General features: G+C 37.7%; 1 protein-coding gene across 3 annotated transcripts in view; it reads left to right on the top strand.

The window, feature by feature from the left end:
• Positions 1 to 21,177, top strand: part of mettl16 (methyltransferase like 16) — a 117,749-nt gene that overhangs the window by 78,326 nt on the left and 18,246 nt on the right. For all 3 annotated transcript variants that reach the window (XM_039756936.1, XM_039756935.1, XM_039756934.1), the window contains exon 3: positions 15,821 to 16,005. In XM_039756936.1, the coding sequence (XP_039612870.1) occupies positions 15,821 to 16,005 (185 nt within the window). The remainder of the gene's footprint in view (positions 1 to 15,820; positions 16,006 to 21,177) is intronic.

Genomic DNA, 21,177 nt, shown 5'->3' on the forward strand with positions numbered 1-21,177 from the left:
ACTGTGTCCGTTTTTTTTTTTTTGTTTTTTTTTACCTTCACTGTACCCTAATAAGCTTCCATATGACACTCAGACATTGGGCTACGATTCGCCTTTTCACGGCGACTTTGATATCTGACAACTTTTTTATTTCGGTCACTGTACGACCTTCTGATCTTGAACTTTTGGTCAGCTTCATTTTGTTTATACAACTGCTTAAACCAACAAGGAGTACTTTTTTCATTACCTCCACTTGGCATTCACTGAAATTCTTCTTTATTCCCCTGTGCTTTTGCCATGGTCTTTTCACAGAACGCTGTACTTAAGGGAATATTTATATTGATTTGCATATTCAAAGAGGCGTAATTCTGAGAGGAGATAGGGCGGTGCGGCAGGCACGTGCACAAGTGCTGCATTTCACGCAGACCAGAATTTATGTAACGGAAGTATGTGGAAGTTGGGTTACGCACGGTTTTCTACATGTGAATTTTTTTGTCTGTACACCATGTTTTAGTGCGAATTCTACGCACGCCGTTATGTATGAGGAGTCTGATGATGTCTATGAATATCGGACTTTAAGCAGTCATTGCATGCAAGGGATAGTTAACAAAGTACAGTACTAAATAGGACTGCTTTAATATACCTACCATTGCTATGTCCCAAACATTATGATGCCCTGAAATGTGAGGGGGGGGGGGAAATCATGTAGAAAAAATTTAATTTCTACATAACGTGTGCAAATAGCCTTACATTGAAGTCTGCAATGTGTACTTTAATCTCATATGAATTGTTTGATTTGAATTTTAAACTATGGAGCAGACAAGTAAGTCAATGAAAAATTATACCTTTGTGGAGCCTTTTTTCATCTTTCCTGCATCACATGTGGCTGCTGCATACTTAGGCCAAACCGAAGGTTGATTTGGCAAACCCTCTATATTCACAGCTTTCTCCAGTATGCTTAGCAGGTCTGACAATGATCTGGATGTCAAGAAAATCCACAAACCCCCTTGTATATTTGGCTCTGGCTCGATGAAATTACATCCCATCCCAGCTAATACAATATTATTGTCTTCTCCTTTTACCATACACACTGATATGCTAGCAATTCAGTGCACTCCCCACCAATACACAACACTTCTAAAAGTCTCTCTTATACTTGCATGTGTACATATACTCTCTTCACACTCTAGTGAATTTCTAAAATCACTCTGGACCAGTTTCTTTCTCTCTGCCCCCATGATGTGGCAAACCAGTGCTGGGTAACCAAAGCATGTTCCTATGCACCTCATGGCTCAACACACTACACCACCACCCTCAAGGTAATTGCATACACTCTTAACTGTTTACACTATACCACTCTGTTGATTAAATAGTTAAAATTACAAAATCTTTGTGACTTGTCACGTACTCCTCCCTGGAAGATTCTAGATCACACAGTTGGAAAGATTAACCAGCATAATTCTTTACGCCCATCTGCATAGAAAAATCTGGATAGGACTGCTGGTACATCCCCTCTAGTTCAGGGAAAAGTTGGATCTGACTCTTGGGAGCTAAATGTCAATTTTAAACTGCAAGTCAGCCTTGTGGGTTAAAAGTATTTCCAGCACCATTCCACAAAAGTCTATATACAGGTAAAATTCTGTTATAACGAACTCCCAAGGACCTAAAAAATATTTTGTTGAAACAAATATTTCATTGTAATGAGATTCTGTATTTGTTACTATAGTGCTTTCTTTAATTTGTATCCAGGCATTTGCAATCATTTTAATAGCTTCTTTTGCGTTACTTTCAATCTCTTCCTGCCTACAAGTTATGCAGACGAGAATTTTTCTCGGCATTTCCTTGCGATAATACACTTTCAGGGTGCGAATGATGCCCAAATCCAATGGCTGAAGCGTTGCCGTGCAATTGGGTGGGAGGTATTCAAAGCGAACATTATCTGAATGTGGAAGCATGTTGTGGGAAGCGCAATTATCAGTAAGAAGCCGAATCATTATTTCTTCTTCTTATTCTGTTGGTTTCTGAACTCTTTTGAGACCCCCCACTCCCTACCCAACAGGAATGACACGCAGAAGAGTGTCCTGAAGTGCGATTGCAGCGTCTGGGGAAGATTGTTTGTCCGTTGCTGGGGCAGGGCAATAGGAGGCTCACATTGCTGCAGTGAAGCACCACAGAAGCAAATCATAAAAGATCGGGTTCATGCTATAACTCCCAGTCTTGCACCCCAAAACACGAGGCTTAGTCTCAGTACTTTAGCAAAACCAGCTTTATTCAGCTTGAATTAGGAACGGCACACTTATTTATTGTAGCGTATACACAGACATAGCAGTCAGGCAGGATCGTGGCCAGGTCAGTGATCAAGTAATCTTGTTACAGTATCTGCATTTACAATTTACATGCTCCTAACCTTGCATCACCCATCAAGATCTTTTCTGTTTACTTTGGCAGAAAGACGCAGCATATCTGTGAGCCTGCTATTGCCTGTACAGACGCGGAGATTGCACTTCGGGATGCTCTTCAGCTTGCTGTCTAGTTTGGGGAGGTCCCAAGAGAGTTTACAAACCTCACATTTTCTTGAATGAGTGCCACATTAATAGGAATGTTTCTTGAAAGAGAATCACTGAACCACATAAAAACAGCTTTTTCGATGTCTTCAAATGCAGCAGTTCACATACATTTGCAACTCAAGATTTTTCTACTTTTTTTGTTCTCTTTCAAGAAAGTTGACAGTGTCGATGGCGAAATTCCAAATTCACTGGCAACGTTTTTTTTTTCTTTTTGCAGCAATCGAGAGCTGCAAAAAATGAAAGTTTTTTTTTTCCTAATATGAACTGTAATCGTTTTTCCATGTTTGCCATTTCTATAGGAGGGTGACAATGAGTTAAATTCCAATGGGTGTCTTTCAAATGTTGACGAGCAATAAGTAAAACGTATCACTGAAAACCGCAGGAAACAAAAAAGGCAAAAAAAAAAAAAAAACGGAACAAGGAAAGTTCGGAGACAGAAAAAAAATTGCAGTGTTTCTGTTTGGAGATTGTTGTGCACAACTGAGCTGCGGCCACAGAACTAACTGCTCTGTGCTAATTCATTCAGGCATTTCAAGGTCTTTTGGGCACTTCATGTAATGAAATCTACTGAATGTACTTCATAGTAACGAGATTTCTATAGACTCGCGTCATATGGGTAAACTGTCGGGACAATAAAAATACTTCATTGTAATGAAAATTTCGTTGTAAAGATATTCGTTATAATGGAATTTTACCTGTATTCACCCCAAGGCTCAAACAGCTCCTAAACTGTTGTCTTCTTGTGCATGTGCTACATGTACATCATCATCATGAATTCAGTCTTGTTTATCAACCCCAAGAAGGTTCTATGGAAGTCATAGTGTAGGCTTGGGCGGTAAAACGGTAATACCCGCGGGATCTAAAAATAGCAACGGTGTCAGTTTCAATACCGTTATACAGTCATAAAAACAATGCACTTATATAGGAGACAAGGATTAAATATTAAATATAATTTATTTAATGCCTAAAATGCGTATGCGATGCGTGGTTGTCATCACGTGACAGCGTGGAGGAGAAAGAGAGAGGTGGGGAAAGATGGCGAGTCGCGCACCAAGTGACCTGGTCTCGAAAAAGAACACAACTTCTGCAGTTTGGCAGTATTTCGGTTTCGCCGAACGAGAAGGAGAGGCGTAAATACGGACGAGGCAATTTGCAAATTGTGCAACAAAAGGTGACTGCGAGATGGAAATACATCGAACCTAAGGTCGCATATACGAAACCACCATCCACTCACTGCTGCGAGGATGGACCCAGGATCACTCAGTGCAACAGTTTCAACGCCTCCCGATGCAGGACCAACAACATTTAGGTCCCCCGCCAGTACGCAGCCGACGATAATGGGGGCCTTCGGGAAAGCAACAAAGTACAAAAGGGACAGTGTCCGTTGGAAAACCTGTACTGATGCAGTGACAAAATACTTGGCGAAGGAAATGGTCTCTTTTCACACAGTGGAAAAAAAGTCCTTTACGGACATGGTAAAGGTCCTAGATGCCCAGTACGAGCTGCCTGGACGGAAATATTTCTCACAAACAGCCGTCCCACATTTATATAGTAAAGTTAGAGACAATGTTCAAGTGCTGCTGTCAGCGTCACACAGTTATTCCTTAACAACTGACATGTGATCGTCAGTTAACATGACACCATATATGACTCTGACTGTCCATACTATTACACCTGACTGGAAACTTGAATCCAAATGCCTCCAAACTACGTATTTTCCTGAGAGTCATACAGCAGACAATCTTGCTGCTGCGCTCAGAGCTGCACTTCAGGAATGGCAACTTGACGAGAAAAACTTTAGCCATAACCACTGACAACGCTGCTAACATTCATGCTGCAATCAGGTCCCTGCATTGGCGTGGCTATGCTGCTTCGGTCACAATCTAAACTTGGCTGTCACAAATGGATTGCATGACCAGAGGCAAAAAACCGAGCGCGCCCTCGGACTATGCCGTAATATTGTCGGGCCTTTTCACACAGCTGGCAACGTAAGCATGAATTCCACAAGAAGCAAGTGGACTTGGGACTCCCAAAACATAGTCTCATAACGGTAAGCATAAAACGTGCAGAGTTCCTCAGGGGCAGGGGCTCAAATATAAAAAAGGGATATATATATATATATATATATATATGCTTTGCATCACATAAATTATATTGAAAAGTAGGCTATATTAAAATGGAAAACCATTTTTTAAATTGTAATTTTTTTCCTGTATTTTTTTATCAAGTAAATGCAGGCTTGATGCGCATAAGGGACTTATTTAGCCTGAAATAAATGTGCATGCAAATTTCACCAAGTGGAATAATATACGTTAATGGACATATTTATTTATGCATTCATTCGTTTATTTAGGCCTATTTATTCATTCATTCATTTATTAACGAATGAATTGGCCTAAATAAAACGAATTTCGTTTGTTTATGCCTATTTATTCATTCATTCGTTTATTTATGCCTATTTATTCATTCATTTGTTTATGCCTATTTATTCATTCATTTGTTTATTTAGGCCTATTCATTCATTTAGATAGATAGATAGATACTTTATTTAATCATTTATTCATCATTCATTAATTAATTCATCCATCCATCCGTCGGCAGGACTGCGCAACTCGCTGGGGCTCCAAACTGGCAATGGTGGAGCGAATCCTCGAGCAGGCCCAAGCGATCAGACACGTCCTGTCTGATGACAGAAGGAGCAGCCTGTCCCTGACCTGGCAGGACATGGACGTCTTGAAAGCTGTTCACGAAGCACTGAAACCAGTCGGTGACTTCACTGATATTTTGTCAGGAGAAAATTATGTGACCAGTTCCTGTATCCTCCCCATACTACAGCTCTGCAGGGACAATGTGTTGGCTGCGTCAGAAAATGACCCCAGCTAACAAAGTCAATCAAAACTGGAATTCTAACAAAGCTGGAGGCCAAGTATGAATCCAATTCAGTGCGCAAAATATTGCGAAAATGCACTTTCCTCGATCCTCGTTACGTGGAGGATATGAGACGGATGACAACGCATTGGCTGAGACCAAGGCTGAATTACAGGCTGAGATCGTGAGCTTAGAGGCAGCAGGTCCAGTGGCCATCAGAGTGGAAGAGGGAGAGGAGCAACCTGCACCCTCACGAAAAAGATGACTTTGGGGAGTATGCTGAAAAAAAATCTGATGCAATGGCAGGTCCCGTCGGCACCGTAGAGGACCGAGTCGGAGCTGAAATAACAGCCTACTGTTTGGAGCCAGTTACTCAAGGAGACGAGGACCCACTTATCTGGTGGAAAAATGCTTCCGGGCGTTTTCCCCAAATGTCGCGAGTAGCACGAAAGTACCTGTGCGCCTGTGCCACAAGCACACCATCGGAGCTGGTTTTCAGCACCGCAGGTAAAGTTGTCGGTCCACAACGTGCCCTGTTAAAGCCGGACAAAGTAAACATGCTGGTTTTCTAGCGAAATCTTGAATAGATTGATGCCACTTGCCATTCGTTCCTTTTCGCACTGTGTTTATTTTTATTTAATTGATTCAGGTATTTTTATTTGGTTTACGTTAAAAACGATATTGGAAAGAAGACATTTTTGTTTAGGACTATTGCTTGGCAATACTTTTTATAATATGGATGATGTTTATGTTAATTCAACTCTGGTTGACTGTTGTGGGTCTAGTTGCACTTTTTATAAGCTGCTCATATTTGTTATTAAAAGTTGTTCAGGCGGTGTGATTTAATTTAATTGATTTGTGTGCGCTCTCCGGAAAACTGTTCTGGATGTTTATGTTAATTTAATTCTGTTTGACTGTTGTATTTGCACTTTTTATAAACTGCTATTTGTTGCTAATAAAAGTTGTTAATATTGTTCTGCATGTTATTTTGTTATTGTTTCAGTATTAGTGTTTGATATTCAGTTTCTGAACGGTTTAGGCACAAGCCAACAGTTTGGTGATGCTGTCTGAGCCTTACGTCACAATTTTTATTATTCACGGTAATACCGTATACCGAGGTAAAATAGGGAGGAGGTTTGACGGTATCAAAATTTGGATACCGCCCATTCCTTATATATATATATATATATATATATATATATATATGTATATGTGTGTATATATGTATATGTGTGTATGTATATGTATGTATATATGTATATGTGTGTGTATATATATATATATATATATATATATGTGTGTGTGTGTATATATGTATATATATATATGTATATATGTAGATTTGTATATATATATGTGTATATACAGTATATATGTAGATCTATACTAATAAAAGGCAAAGCCCTCACTCACTCACTCACTCACTGACTCATCACTAATTCTCCAACTTCCCGTGTGGGTGGAAGGCTGAAATTTGGCAGGTTCATTCCTTACAGCTTCCTTACAAAAGTTGGGCAGGTTTTATATCGAAATTCTACGCGTAATGGTCATAACTGGAAGCAGTTTTTCTCCATTTACTGTAATGGAGATGAGCTTCAACGCGTTGGGGGCGGAGTTTCGTGTGACATCATCACGCCTCCCACGTAATCACGCAGTACATAGAAAACCAGGAAGACCTCAAAAAGCGCTGAAGAAAACATGCATTATATAATTGAGAAGGCAGCGAAACAATAAGAAGCGAGCGAGTGACATATACAACCATATTCATGAGTTCTGCTACTTCGGAAACAAAGCACGATGTAAACCTACACTTTAAATTAAGTTCATAGACAGGCTGCGCTGGCGTTTGTAATTTAGTGCCTGCCCATATAAGGCCGTCCGTCAGCGGCAATCCAATAGCAAACTGCCACGGGTAAATATTCACGGGTGAAGGACTGTGCTTATGGAGAGGAAGATGAGATGGTCAGGGTGGTGTTTGACACAAACTCAGCGAAACTGCGAGAGAAAGTTTTAAGTGCCAGGACTAAGGTAACATTAAATACAGCCATGGACATAGCACAGATGGCACCAGCACAGCTGGGAACCTTCGATGCATGTACACCGAGCGGCTCACGTGAACTGACGCAGTGCACAGATAAAAGGCAACAGTTCCAAAGAGCGCTGAACAAAAACCGAATTACACAATTGAAAAGGCAGCAAAAATATGAAGCGCCTCATACATACAAGCATATTCATAAATCCAACTACTGCGGAAACAAAGCACACGTTGGAAAAAGTCAATGTCCCGCTAAAGGAAGACAGTGTAAAAAAACCCTTGCATGCAGTGTGTCAGGTCTCAGATAAAGAAGAAGACGAGCTGTTTATTGATGCAGTAAGAAACGAATCGATGAATGAAACCTGTTATCTTTACAACGATTGACAAACACGGAATGTAACTTGAACACAACACATCCTACAAATACGAACCTGATTGAAAGAAATAATGATAATCAAATCCTTGATGACAGCAACACTCAGTAACACTCACAAAACAAATACTGTATATTGACAGTCATGTTACGTTATTTTTAAAATGTTCCCTTTTCTTTTCTAGCTTTTTTAATACACTACTTCTCCTCTGCGATACGCGGGTATATATATATGTATATATATATATAACCCGATCTACATACTTGAATAATGGATACTTTATTCGCCATCAGTGATTGTTTTGGTAAAGCCATACTCAGTGTATTCATTAGATGAACGGTAAAAAGTAAGGCAAGGGAGGATGACTTATTGAGGCATGCAGGCTGTAGTGCGCCAACTCTATCTGAATTGCGCGATCACATTTGAAAAATATATCTTTTCAAGTTCTATTTAGTCCATATGTGTCAAACTCAAGGGCGGGCCACATCCGCCCGGCGTAATTATATCCGCCCAGAGATCATTTTATATACTGTATTATTGTTATTAAAGCCCGGGTATATGAAGCGCTGGTAACACAATAAACTACAGATCCCATAATGCAGCGCTTCAGCTGCCTTGCCGAACGCTTACCGCGTTAATCAAGTCTACCTTAAGATGCTGCAAGTTATTTCGAAGCTAGCTCACACGATGCTGAAGAGAAAAGTTGATTCTGAAAATAGAGCCTTTAAAAACCGATGGGAGGCTGAGTATATATTTAGACGGCACTATAAAACAAAACATCAGGGTAACCTGAAAGACCTGAATGCAATGCAGAAGATACAGAAAGCAGAAGAATTAAATAAGAATCTGACACTTCAGCTGACGTTTTTACCCGTGCACAATCACAAAGTGATTTCAATTGAGGCTGCTTTTATGGGAGACACAACCACTTGCCCCACTTTCCCTATTACCAAGTAATGTTAAACCAAGTCGTCACTATGGTGTTCCCAAATACGCACTTTGCTGATAAACTGAGCGCACTGAGTTTGCACGGCGCTTTGGTGACTTTGAAGAACAAAAAAAGTCCGTCTACATGCGGCTCGAACCTTGTGCATGTTTGGTAGCACATATCTGTGTGAGAAGCTCTTCTCAGTGATAAAGACTAACAAAACAGCACACAGGAGTCGCCTCACTGATGAGCACCTGCAATCCATCCTGAGAATCTCCACAACACAGAACCTCACACCAAACAGAAACGAACCTGTGGCCAAAAAAAGATGCCAGGCGTCCAGCTCTAAAATTACATATGAGCAAAGACAACTGAATGATTTGATTTGTTATTGCTGAAAGGAACACATTTTATTTATATTTCTAGGTTTTGTTATGCAGCATGTTCATATTTGAATTTGTATAATTTTGACAGGATATATTTTTATGGAGAGCAAAATATTATAAGTTGTTTAAGGTTTGAGTTGATTTATTCAGGAATAATATTCCTGTCTGTTTTTACCATTCCTAACACAGATATTTCTGTCGACTAAATAAAAATTCCTTCTATTTAAAATTTAAATAGAACTTGAACAAATACGATAGTTCATAATATCCACGCAGACTTGCACGTAAGAGCGGGTGTCATCCGTTTTAACAAACAGCGTATTGCACTGATACGAAATAGCTGTGTGTGTATATATGTAGATATGTATGTATATGTATATATATATGTTTATATATGTGTGTGTGTGTGTATGTATATATATATATATATATGTATTTGTGTGTATATATGTGTGTGTATGTATGTGTGTATGTATATGTATAGATATGTATATATATATGTTTGTGTGTGTGTGTAAATATATATATTTATATATATATATATATATATATATGACAACAACACTCATCACTCACAACAGTGACAAAACAATAACATTGACAATCATGTTACGCTATTTTCAAAATGTTTCCTTTTCTTTTTCATTGCTTCTTTAACACACTACTCTCCAAGTAAGCACGGGTATTCTGCTAGTATGTATATATATGTGTGTGTGTATATATTATATATATATATATATATATTTATATATATATACACTCACCTAAAGGATTATTAGGAACACCATACTAATACGGTGTTTGACCCCCTTTTGCCTTCAGAACTGCCTTAATTCTACGTGGCATTGATTCAACAAGGTGCTGAAAGCATTCTTTAGAAATGTTGGCCCATATTGATAGGATAGCATCTTGCAGTTGGAGATTTGTGGGATGCACATCCAGGGCACAAAGCTCCCGTTCCACCACATCCCAAAGATGCTCTATTGGGTTGAGATCTGGTGACTGTGGGGCCATTTTAGTACAGTGAACTCATTGTCATGTTCAAGAAACCAATTTGAAATGATTCGAGCTTTGTGACATGGTGCATTATCCTGCTGGAAGTAGCCATCAGAGGATGGGTACATGGTGGTCATGAAGGGATGGACATGGTCAGAAACAATGCTCAGGTAGCCCGTGGCATTTAAACGATGCCCAATTGGCACTAAGGGGCCTAAAGTGTGCCAAGAAAACATCCCCCACACCATTACACCACCACCACCACCAGCCTGCACAGTGGTAACAAGGCATGATGGATCCATGTTCTCATTCTGTTTACGCCAAATTCTGACTCTACCATTTGAATGTCTCAACAGAAATCGAGACTCATCAGACCAGGCAACATTTTTCCAGTCATCAACTGTCCAATTTTGGTGAGCTTGTGCAAATTGTAGCCTCTTTTTCCTATTTGTAGTGGAGATGAGTGGTACCCGGTGGGGTCTTCTGCTGTTGTAGCCCATCCACCTCAAGGTTGTGCGTGTTGTGGCTTCACAAATGCTTTGCTGCATACGTCGGTTGTAACGAGTGGTTATTTCAGTCAAAGTTGCTCTTCTATCAGCTTGAATCAGTCGGCCCATTCTCCTCTGACCTCTAGCATCAACAAGGCATTTTCGCCCACAGGACTGCCGCATACTGGATGTTTTTCCCTTTTCACACCATTCTTTGTAAACCCTAGAAATGGTTGTGCGTGAAAATCCCAGTAACTGAGCAGATTGTGAAATACTCAGACCGGCCCGTCTGGCACCAACAACCATGCCACATTTAAAATTGCTTAAATCACCTTTCTTTCCCATTCTGACATTCAGTTTGGAGTTCAGGAGATTGTCTTGACCAGGACCACACCCCTAAATGCATTGAAGCAACTGCCATGTGATTGGTTGATTAGATAATTGCATTAATAAGAAATTGAACAGGTGTTCCTAATAATCCTTTAGGTGAGTGTGTGTGTGTGTGTATTATATATACACACACACACACACACATATATATATATATATATGTATATATATACACACACACACACACACATATATATATATATATATATATATATATATATATGTACAGTATACACATACAAAAACCGGATTCCAAAAAAGTTGGGACACTAAACAAATTGTGAATAAAAACTGAATGCAATGATGTGGAGATGGCAAATGTCAATATTTTATTTGTAATAGAACGTAGATGACAGATCAAACGTTTAATCCGAGTAAATGTATCATTTTAAAGGAAAAATATGTTGATTCAAAATTTCACGGTCTCAACAAATCCCAAAAAAGTTGGGACAAGTAGCAATAAGAGGCTGGAAAAAGTAAATTTGAGCATAACGAAGAGCTGGAAGACCAATAAACACTAATTAGGTCAATTGGCAACATGATTGGGTATAAAAGAGCTTCTCAGAGTGGCAGTGTCTCTCAGAAGCCAAGATGGGTAGAGGATCACCAATTCCCACAATGTTGCAGAAAGATAGTGGAGCAATATCAGAAAGGTGTTACCCAGCGAAAAATTGCAAAGACTTTGCATCTATCATCATCAACTGTGCATAACATCATCCGAAGATTCAGAGAATCTGGAACAATCTCTGTGCGTAAGGGTCAAGGCCGTAAAACCAGTCCGGGCCCTTAAACGACATTGCACCACAAACAGTAATGCTACTGTAAAGGAAATCACAGAATGGGCTCAGGAATACTTCCAGAAACCATTGTCAGTGAACACAATCCACCGTGCCATCCGCCGTTGCCAGCTGAAACTCTACAGTGCAAAGAAGAAGCCATTTCTAAGCAAGATCCACAAGCTCAGGCGTTGTCACTGGGCCAGGGATCATTTAAAATGGAGTGTGGCAAAATGGAAGACTGTTCTGTGGTCAGACGAGTCACGATTCAAGTTCTTTTTGGAAATCTGGGACGCCATGTCATCCGGACCAAAGAGGACAAGGACAACCCAAGTTGTTATCAACGCTCAGTTCAGATGCCTGCATCTCTGATGGTATGGGGTTGCATGAGTGCGTGTGGCATGGGCAGCTTGCATGTCTGGAAAGGCACCATCAATGCAGAAAAATATATTCAGGTTCTAGAACAACATATGCTCCCATCCAGACGTCATCTCTTTCAGGGAAGACCCTGCATTTTTCAACAAGATAATGCCAGACCACATTCTGCATCAATCACAACATCATGGCTGCGTGGGAGAAGGATCGGGTACTGAAATGGCCAGTCTGCAGTCCAGATCTTTCACCTATAGAGAACATTTGGCGCATCATAAAGAGGAAGGTGCGACAAAGAAGGCCCAAGACGATTGAACAGTTAGAGGCCTGTATTAGACAAGAATGGGAGAGCATTCCTATTTCTAAACTTGAGAAACTGGTCTCCTCGGTCCCCAGACGTCTGTTGAGTGTTGTAAGAAGAAGGGGAGATGCCACACAGTGGTGAAAATGGCCTTGTCCCAACTTTTTGGGATTTGTTGACACCATGAAATTCTGAATCAACATATTTTTCCCTTAAAATGATACATTTTCTCAGTTTAAACTTTTGTTCCGTGATTTATGTTCTATTCTGAATAAAATATTAGAAGTTGGCACCTCCACATCATTGCATTCAGTTTTTATTCACGATTTGTATAGTGTCCCAACTTTTTTGGAATCCGGTTTGTATATATATGCCAGCAACACTCATGACAATGACAACACAATTACATTGACAATCATGTTACGTTATTTTCTTTTTCATTACTTCTTTAACACACTACTTCTCCGCTGCGAAGCACGGGTATTTTGCTATACATATATATATATATAGATATAGATATAGATATAGATATATATAGATATATAGATATATATATATATATATAGATATGACAACAACACTCATATCAATGACAAAACAATTACATTAACAATCATGTTACATTATTTTTAAAAGTTTTCCTTTTTCATAACTTCTTTAAAACACTACTTCTCTGCTGCGAAGCGCAGGTATTCTGCTAGTAAAGTAATAAAACAAAAAATATTACGGACATACAGTATCTACTAACAACATGCCACCCAAAAAAAAAGGACACGTCAAGTAGGACAAAAGACATCATCAAATCCTATATAAGCAACATCTCCTGGAAGAACGGTCAGCTCAACAAGTAAACATCAACAAAAGAAAGGCTGAAAGACAAAGAATAATACGAGCAAATAGATTGATTGAAGAAAAAGAAAATGAGCGTCAGAAAAACGCTAAAAGAGAACGACTCCGAAGAGCAAACCTTACAAAAAGTTGGCATTTACTTGCCAGAACCAGTATTCAGCCTCAGTCCATTATATGTTGCATTATCAAGAGTTAGTTTTCCAGATGTTGTTGTCAAGGTTGTAGATGGTCCTGATCAAGGGAAACTGTTGCCAAACTCTGAATATTTACAAGAAATGTTGTTTGTAATGAAATTTTATAGAAACATTTCATGAGACAAAAAAATTGAAAATTTTTCCTAAATATCTTCTTCAGATATTGTGTCTTACAGATTTTTACAAAGTTTTACACTAAGACAATATTAATTATACTTACTGTGTTGTCATATACGTTTCTATTTTATTTTTATTATTATTTTACTTTAGGCTTCTTGCAAAAATATTTTTGACAAAAAATAATGATTACTGTAGAAACGAAACACACATGAAATGCGTGTGTTCCAAACAACGATCTATTATTTCCACTCTAAAACTCCACTTCACTCCCAGAAAATCAATCAAGGCATGAGCTGGGAGAAGTTTGTGCACGTTCTAAGTCGGTGGGAGGGTGGAATAGCCGGCTGCTTGCATCTTGAGTTTATCAGCACATTTAGATGACAAAAGACACTGGTGGAGAGCTGTGAACGGTTTTAAGAAGCGATTTAAGGTGGGACGGATCTACGAGTTTTTTTGTAGGCTCTGGTAATTCTAGTGTTAAGGAGGTCACGGACAATGAAAAAAATTGTAAGCTTCAGGGATTCTAGTGTTAATTCCCAATTGATATGATAGACAGATATAACTTTATTTTTCCCCAGGGGGAAATTTGGCTTTTTGCAAGAGCTCTTTAAATAAATGAATACATAATGTATCTCTTTAGGGAAATCATTTGCATATTTATTATATTTTACTACAAGGGGCTATTCTGAGGCTAAGGATCTGTGCTGGTATCCAGAAGGTTGCCGGTTTGGATCCATGTCACTGCCAAAAAAGATCCTACTCTGCTGGGCCCTTGAGTAAGTCCCTTAACCTGTAATTGCTTAAGGGTCATTGTACAATGGCTGACCCTGCACTCTGACCCCAAGGGGTATGCGAAAACTAACAAATTCCTAATACAAGAAATTGTATAAGGCGAAATAAATAAATAAAAAAAAAAAGTCAAGTATCTCAGCCAGTCATTCAGAGATAGAGATCTGCAGTAACCCTTGTCAGATCTTCATCTTTGGTCCGCTGCCAATGAGAAGACTTTAGTGGCTATGGTCCTTCTAAGTAGCAATATCGAATGTTGTTCATGCCAGAATGCCAGTCTCTGGTCTAGTGCTTCTCTAAAAATTTCCGGTTCATCTGTGCAATGTCCATAACACAGGGGCCTGAGAAGTAAGGTACAAAGTCTTGCGATTAGGAGCCAAAAAGTATAATATACTGTTGCAAATAACATGGACGCCTCAACCAACTGCAAAGATTTTAGGAGAGCGGGGCGAGTAATTAAGCTTAGAAGGTTAACGTGAACTGCAAGTGGTTCTCTACTCTTGTCGCTGCTGCATTTGATCTGCTTCGTGATTGGGAGCAGGGTTAAACCAAGCTCAAATGTGGTTAAAGTAGAAGAAACTGAAGCACTAGTGTTTTGAACCATTTGCAAGCATTCTTTCTTTTGATGGGCCAGGAGCTATTGAATCTTTTCTACAGCTTTGGATACATGACTTTGGATTGGCCTTATCATGTAGCAGCCACATGCAAGATACTGATCTTGCTCATTGAATATATATAGTAGTAGTATTGTAGGCTGAAGTCTGATCTGTATTGAATTGTCAGAATCACTGAAGTCTGATCTGTATTGAATTATTAGGATCACTGGGGTGAGTTCATATCACATTGCAAAAAACATGTTACAGCCTGTACTCCACATTAATAATCAGATGGGAGGAGTTGCAAACAAGGGAGACAGCAAGAGTGACAAAAATAAATTGGAATTCTTTCTGATTATTAGCAAGACATCTTCCTGTGGGGGTGTGCTGCTCTCTGTCCTTTATAACTGCCAACATTTAGATGAAGCTGAGATATCTCCCCAGCTGTGACATGTGTCAGATCAGTAGCACCATTACTGATTTAGCAGAGTTTAAGGTGGTTTCTATGGAGACAGTGGTGAAGCCTCTCTGCAGGAGAACATCATCACAGTTAGAGGAGTTTCTGGTAGAAGTGTGTTTCTCAGCTTCTATATTAGTACAATACAATTATACAGTTTATTTTTGGTCTGCTTTTTAAAGATTTGAAAAACCAAAACAGAATGATATCTAGGAACTATAACCCTATAGCTTTTGAAAGTTTGGAATGAGAAATATTTCCACACTTTCATCAGAGCTGCTTGGTGTCTCGGCACCCATCTTAGATTTGTGTAGTCTTCATTTTGGTAATGCATGTTTTCTATTTTATCCACCAGCCTAAACTTCCGAGATCCTGAGGCAGTAAGGGCCTTGACATGCACCCTTCTTAAGGAGGATTTTGGATTAACGATTGAGATCCCACTGGAAAGGCTCATTCCTACTGTACCCCTTCGTCTCAACTACATCCACTGGGTGGAGGACCTAGTTGGGAGACAGACTCCCTGTCGGGGCATTGACATTGGTAAGTGGTATACATGAATTCTATCTTTTTTGTTTCAGTATATGCATACCTTGTACTTCTGGGGTTTGTTCCCTTTTTCACTTCACAGTTGTTTATATACTCTGAAATGTGAATGACTCTCATTTAATGATAACCTAGAAATAAGCTGCCATAAATTAATCCTTGCTCAGCCTGGCTCAAAATTTATTATTGGTTGCCATCTGGACAGAGGCACAAGAAGCCAGCAGGAGCTATGCCAACTCGTATGCTGTCTTGAACATGTTGGAAATTGAAACATTTCGAAAGTATTATTGTTATTGTTTTTATTATTGTTGGGTTCTCTGCTGTGTTCTTCCTATCACTAGCTATTTTACAACAGCCACAATCACATATCAACTCTTATAAGCTATGTATCTGACATGCCACAAGAACCCTTACGTACCTTTTTCTTTTCAATACCAGTTGATTAGTCACCTACAGTACTTTTCTGATCCTACAGCTCACATTATGTTTAATCAAAAATACAAACAATTTAACATTTTCTTCAGACAGTTGTCAATCAACACTTATCCAACTTAATCAACACTTAATGCTGCACTGCTACACAGTTTGGTAGGCATTGTCACTGTATTGTTAAATTGTTCCACGTATATATTAATATATCCAAAGGAAAAAAAGAACAGAGCAAAGGCCTTGCAGACTCATTTAAAAAACAGCACTAACAGATTCTTGTCAAATACTGGAAAAGCTTGGCACCTCTATTCATAAAGAAAAAAGTTATTTTTCTTTCTAATTTAAGTAATATATGACATAGCTTTCCTATTGAGTTGTTTAAGTTGGGTTATATTTTAGTTAAGAAAAATAAGTAAATGAGTAAGTAGAATATAGGAAATCACAGTGAATTTGTTACACTGTATTAGATAAGATTGTGTATTGGTGAGTTGTGCTATTAAAGAACTATGAATAATTTTGACTCTAACAGAATTTGACAGAGGAATATTTTGACCCAGGTCAGGTTGGGGAGCATGTACTGGTACTGTGCATTGCCACACCCGCCACACATTTTGTCTCCCATTGTTGTACATAAATTTATGCAAGGAGTTATAAATGAAAACAAGTTAATATTAGTAATGAATTATTACTTTGATTCATAACTTTTATGTATCAAGTATCATGAGTCCTCACCTAGTATTGCTAATAGTATTTTACTAAATAAAAATGCAGTCATGATGCCTTGCTAAAAATAAGCCTATTTATTTCAGTTAAACAACATATTGTTACAATGATTCCCTGACGGCACAACTGCAGCTCATCAACATAAATATTTTTTTTAAATATAACTGTTCCTGTGCAAAATGTATGAATTGAAATAGGGATGTTACAAGAACAAATACTTCAGTACCAAGTTGATACCAAAATTCTGAAAACATAATGGTACTTTATTTTTTTAAACGTATCAGTAGTACCAAATGAATGCTGGTACTGCACTCACGGCTGCAAGTAGGCAAATTACTTTGGAAGGCACAATAAGATGAGTGAGTAAAAACTACATATAAAAATACTTTGCATAGATGATAATATGGCACCTCGTCAACACAAGTAGAAAAAAGAAACAGTTTCCAGACATGACTTCTGCATGTGATGAATTTCAGTATGTGATTGTGTGAATTGTGCTCATTATATTAAAACATAATTAAAACTTCAAAACTCACATTATTGCCACTTTTATCTCATTATGGAGTTCAGAAATACATTCATACATGCTTTGAGAGAAAATTAATGTGACTGATCAGATGTGAGTTGAGATTGTTTTAACTTACAGTATCATGCTTGCAAGAGAAGATGAAATGGTGATGAAATAATTTGCTTTTTAATACAGTGTGCTGCATAGTTCCAATAAAGGAACAGAGTTTTGTCATTCCTTCTCTGATTGCAATGAGCACATCTATGCATGTCCATCTAAGTATCTATCCATGTTCTAAGTGGCATGGAATAAATCACACACACACACCTCAATTTCATATATAGGACTGTGGGATGTGGGAAAAACGATACACTGGCAATGCTAACAACTGCTGAGTTAAGTTTCAATCTAAGTAATTGTTTGGCTTGTCAACACCAGTGATGAAATATGCAACTCTCTCACTTTGTTGATACCAAAGTAAAATAATAATTTACTGTTTTAATGCTTTCAAGCACATCTCGCTATTAATACAACATGTACTGTGTTAATTGCAATGCATAATCAAAGAGGTGGGGAAAATTGTGAACTTTAGTGGTCATTTTTTTTTTATATACTGTATATATAAAGCAATCTAATACTATAATCCCTAAAATATTTTGAACATAGTAAAAGCACATATGTTATATACAGTATTTGAACTATGAAGATTATTTCACTGCGGTAACGTCAGTCCAGTTAATGTTCTCATTTTGCATTTATGCATGAAAAATAAAATCCTTTTACTTATATTCAAGATATTAAAAAAAAAAAAAAAAAGCACAACAAAAACTTTTACAAGAGTTCTAAAATAATGGATTAATGTAAAACTAACGATTAATTTCATACAGGACGTTTGGATTTGGACAATAATAAAAAGGGAAGGATAGATTTGAACAACTAAAGCAACAGGAGGTTGTGATATATGAAATTTGAATTGGTTTGACTCATCCTTTAAATATTGCTCTTAGTAAGTTTTTTTAACCCGCTAGTGATGCAAACAAATCTTAACAAATACAGATATTACAAACATACAAATATTACAAACACAGTGATTCACTGACAAACCAGATTTTAAAAGAATTTTGTTAGAAAAACAGCTTTAGAGAGTTGGTTTAAATGAAAATATCCTGAATTATCTTGAAACTCACTAATTCAGCCATACCACTATACTGTAATAATGTTTACGTTTTTATTTTTAGTATTGATTTTTGAGCAGTATTTTTCATTTACCAGAGAGGATAAAGTCAAAGAATAAGGTTAGGATACACACATGGTAAGATTATGGCTGGGTAATGTTTTTCTATTAAATTGTTTATTTCAAATGATCATTTAAAGTTTAAATTCAAAAATGAAGACAGTCTTTTTAAGCATCAACTGGTATAGTTAAACAGTTGAGCAAACCATGTTTATGCCAACAAAGGAAAAAGGTCAGGCTACCATGCACCCAAGTTTGATCTGCTAAGTATGTGTACACACTCGAAACAAAACAGTGCCAAGATGGAGACAAAAATATTTCTCTAAAAAAATGAGGTTGTTGCAAAGAAAAGCTGTAACTTGAATTCGTCTGCAGTTGGTCCCAATATGAAAGTTCAGATGTCGAACAAACTAATGTGAAATGCAAAGTTTGTAAAACCACAATAGCAGTTTAAAGTGGCATCACATCTAATTTATTTCAGCACTTAAGATCAAAATACCCAGCGGAATGAAATGAAAGTGAGAAACCATAGAATGAAGATAAAACTTGTCCACCACTGACATCTTTAGTGTATTCTTCTCCCTGCTTCAGCATGCACCAAACAAGACATGCCCCCTGTTATACTGTATATCCCATCAGACAGCATGATTATGTTTGGAAGAGAGTGTTCCTTGGCTAGCAGCTGGTGGAAGAATACACTGAAGCTATGATGGTGAGAGGAACAAGCAGTCTGCCTGTAGTACTGAGCAGTTGGCGGGTTAGGAAGAGCAGTGAGGGTTGCAAAAACGGAGAAAGTTGTTAAGAAAACTACGAAGTCTAACGAAAGTTCATTGTAAGTGCTGTGTAAGGAGTGCCAAGGCCATTAGGAGAAGGAAGGAGAACTGCAAATGTGTGTGTTTTTTTTTTTTTTTTTAAAAGGTTAAATGCAAAAATGAACAGAAAAGTCTGCACAGAAAGAAGTTTTGTTATTTTGCACCTTTCCTCAATGACAATGTATATGTTTTTGTATTAATTAGAAAAATACATTTGTATTTTCAATTTGCAAAATGTGGATAATCTAATTTTTTTTTTCTTTACAAGAGTAGATGAAAGTGGTTTCTATGTTAAAATATTTCAATAAAGCATCCACACATTTTTTAAATTGAAGTTTTACTTTTTGCCATATTGCCTAGCCCTAGGTAAGATATCAGGTAGTTTTTGATGATGTCATTCTTTGTAATTCTTATACCCCTCATTACACTGGGGAAATCCCCATGTTCATCACACATTACAGGTCAAAGCCTGCATTATATTTTGACTTTTATTAATGCCACTACTCGTTTATTTAAGTAAACGTTGGGTAACAGCTTGATGGATTTACAAGTAGTTTAAATCTTGTCATTGTGCGAATTTATATTTTTTTTATTCTGTTACAGAAATTGTCCCAGTATTTTTACTTGAATAATGGAAATGTTTTTAATAAAAACAATATGAATGGGATTTGTGATTTTGCTGGGATTTCAAGTCGGTGTCAGATATTGTAAAATTTCACCATTACTGGTTTTGAGTACAAAAATTCTGGTGTTTTGACATATAAAATATGAACATTTATTTTCATGTTAGATGTTTTGTAGTAAAACCATATCAATTTTTAATAATGTTGATATAGAATTGGGTTGTCAGTAATTGTAACAAAAAGTAAAGTTTGACAATTAGTTATTGAATGCCCGTACAATATTGTAGTTCTTAATGCTGCTGCCTCACATCTCCAGGATAATTGGGTTGGAGTCTCTGGCTGGTCTAGGGGGAGTATTCACATTATCTATGTATGTTTTTTTCTTTTTCCCCTCCAAATTCCAAAAGATGTACATGTAAAGTTAATTATCACTAAATGACACTAAATGGGAGAGTGTATTTCAGTGAATACTGCAGTTTACTACATAATAAATTGTTAGTCAAGGCCTTTGCATCCTACCATTTTCAACTAGATTCGAGAGTATAAAAAATGGATCAATACATTTTTAAATGAACTATCGTAATGGCATGTGCAATATGCTTATGTATGGATCACTGTGACTTGAATGTGAAAAACCAACATAAGACACATGAGAGATGTGTAGATGTGAGATGGCTAACATTAATGAAAACTGCCAGCATTAATAAAGCCTAATATGTATTAGTACACACACTAAAGATAAATGATCATGTAACCATGATTTTAGTACTCATTTGTCATATTTGTAACTTGATCACCAGTTTATAAATCTTATTTAATGTAATCTTCTTTGTTACACTT

The sequence above is a fragment of the Polypterus senegalus genome, chromosome 6, assembly GCF_016835505.1.
Source record: "Polypterus senegalus isolate Bchr_013 chromosome 6, ASM1683550v1, whole genome shotgun sequence".
Lineage (NCBI taxonomy): Eukaryota > Metazoa > Chordata > Cladistia > Polypteriformes > Polypteridae > Polypterus > Polypterus senegalus.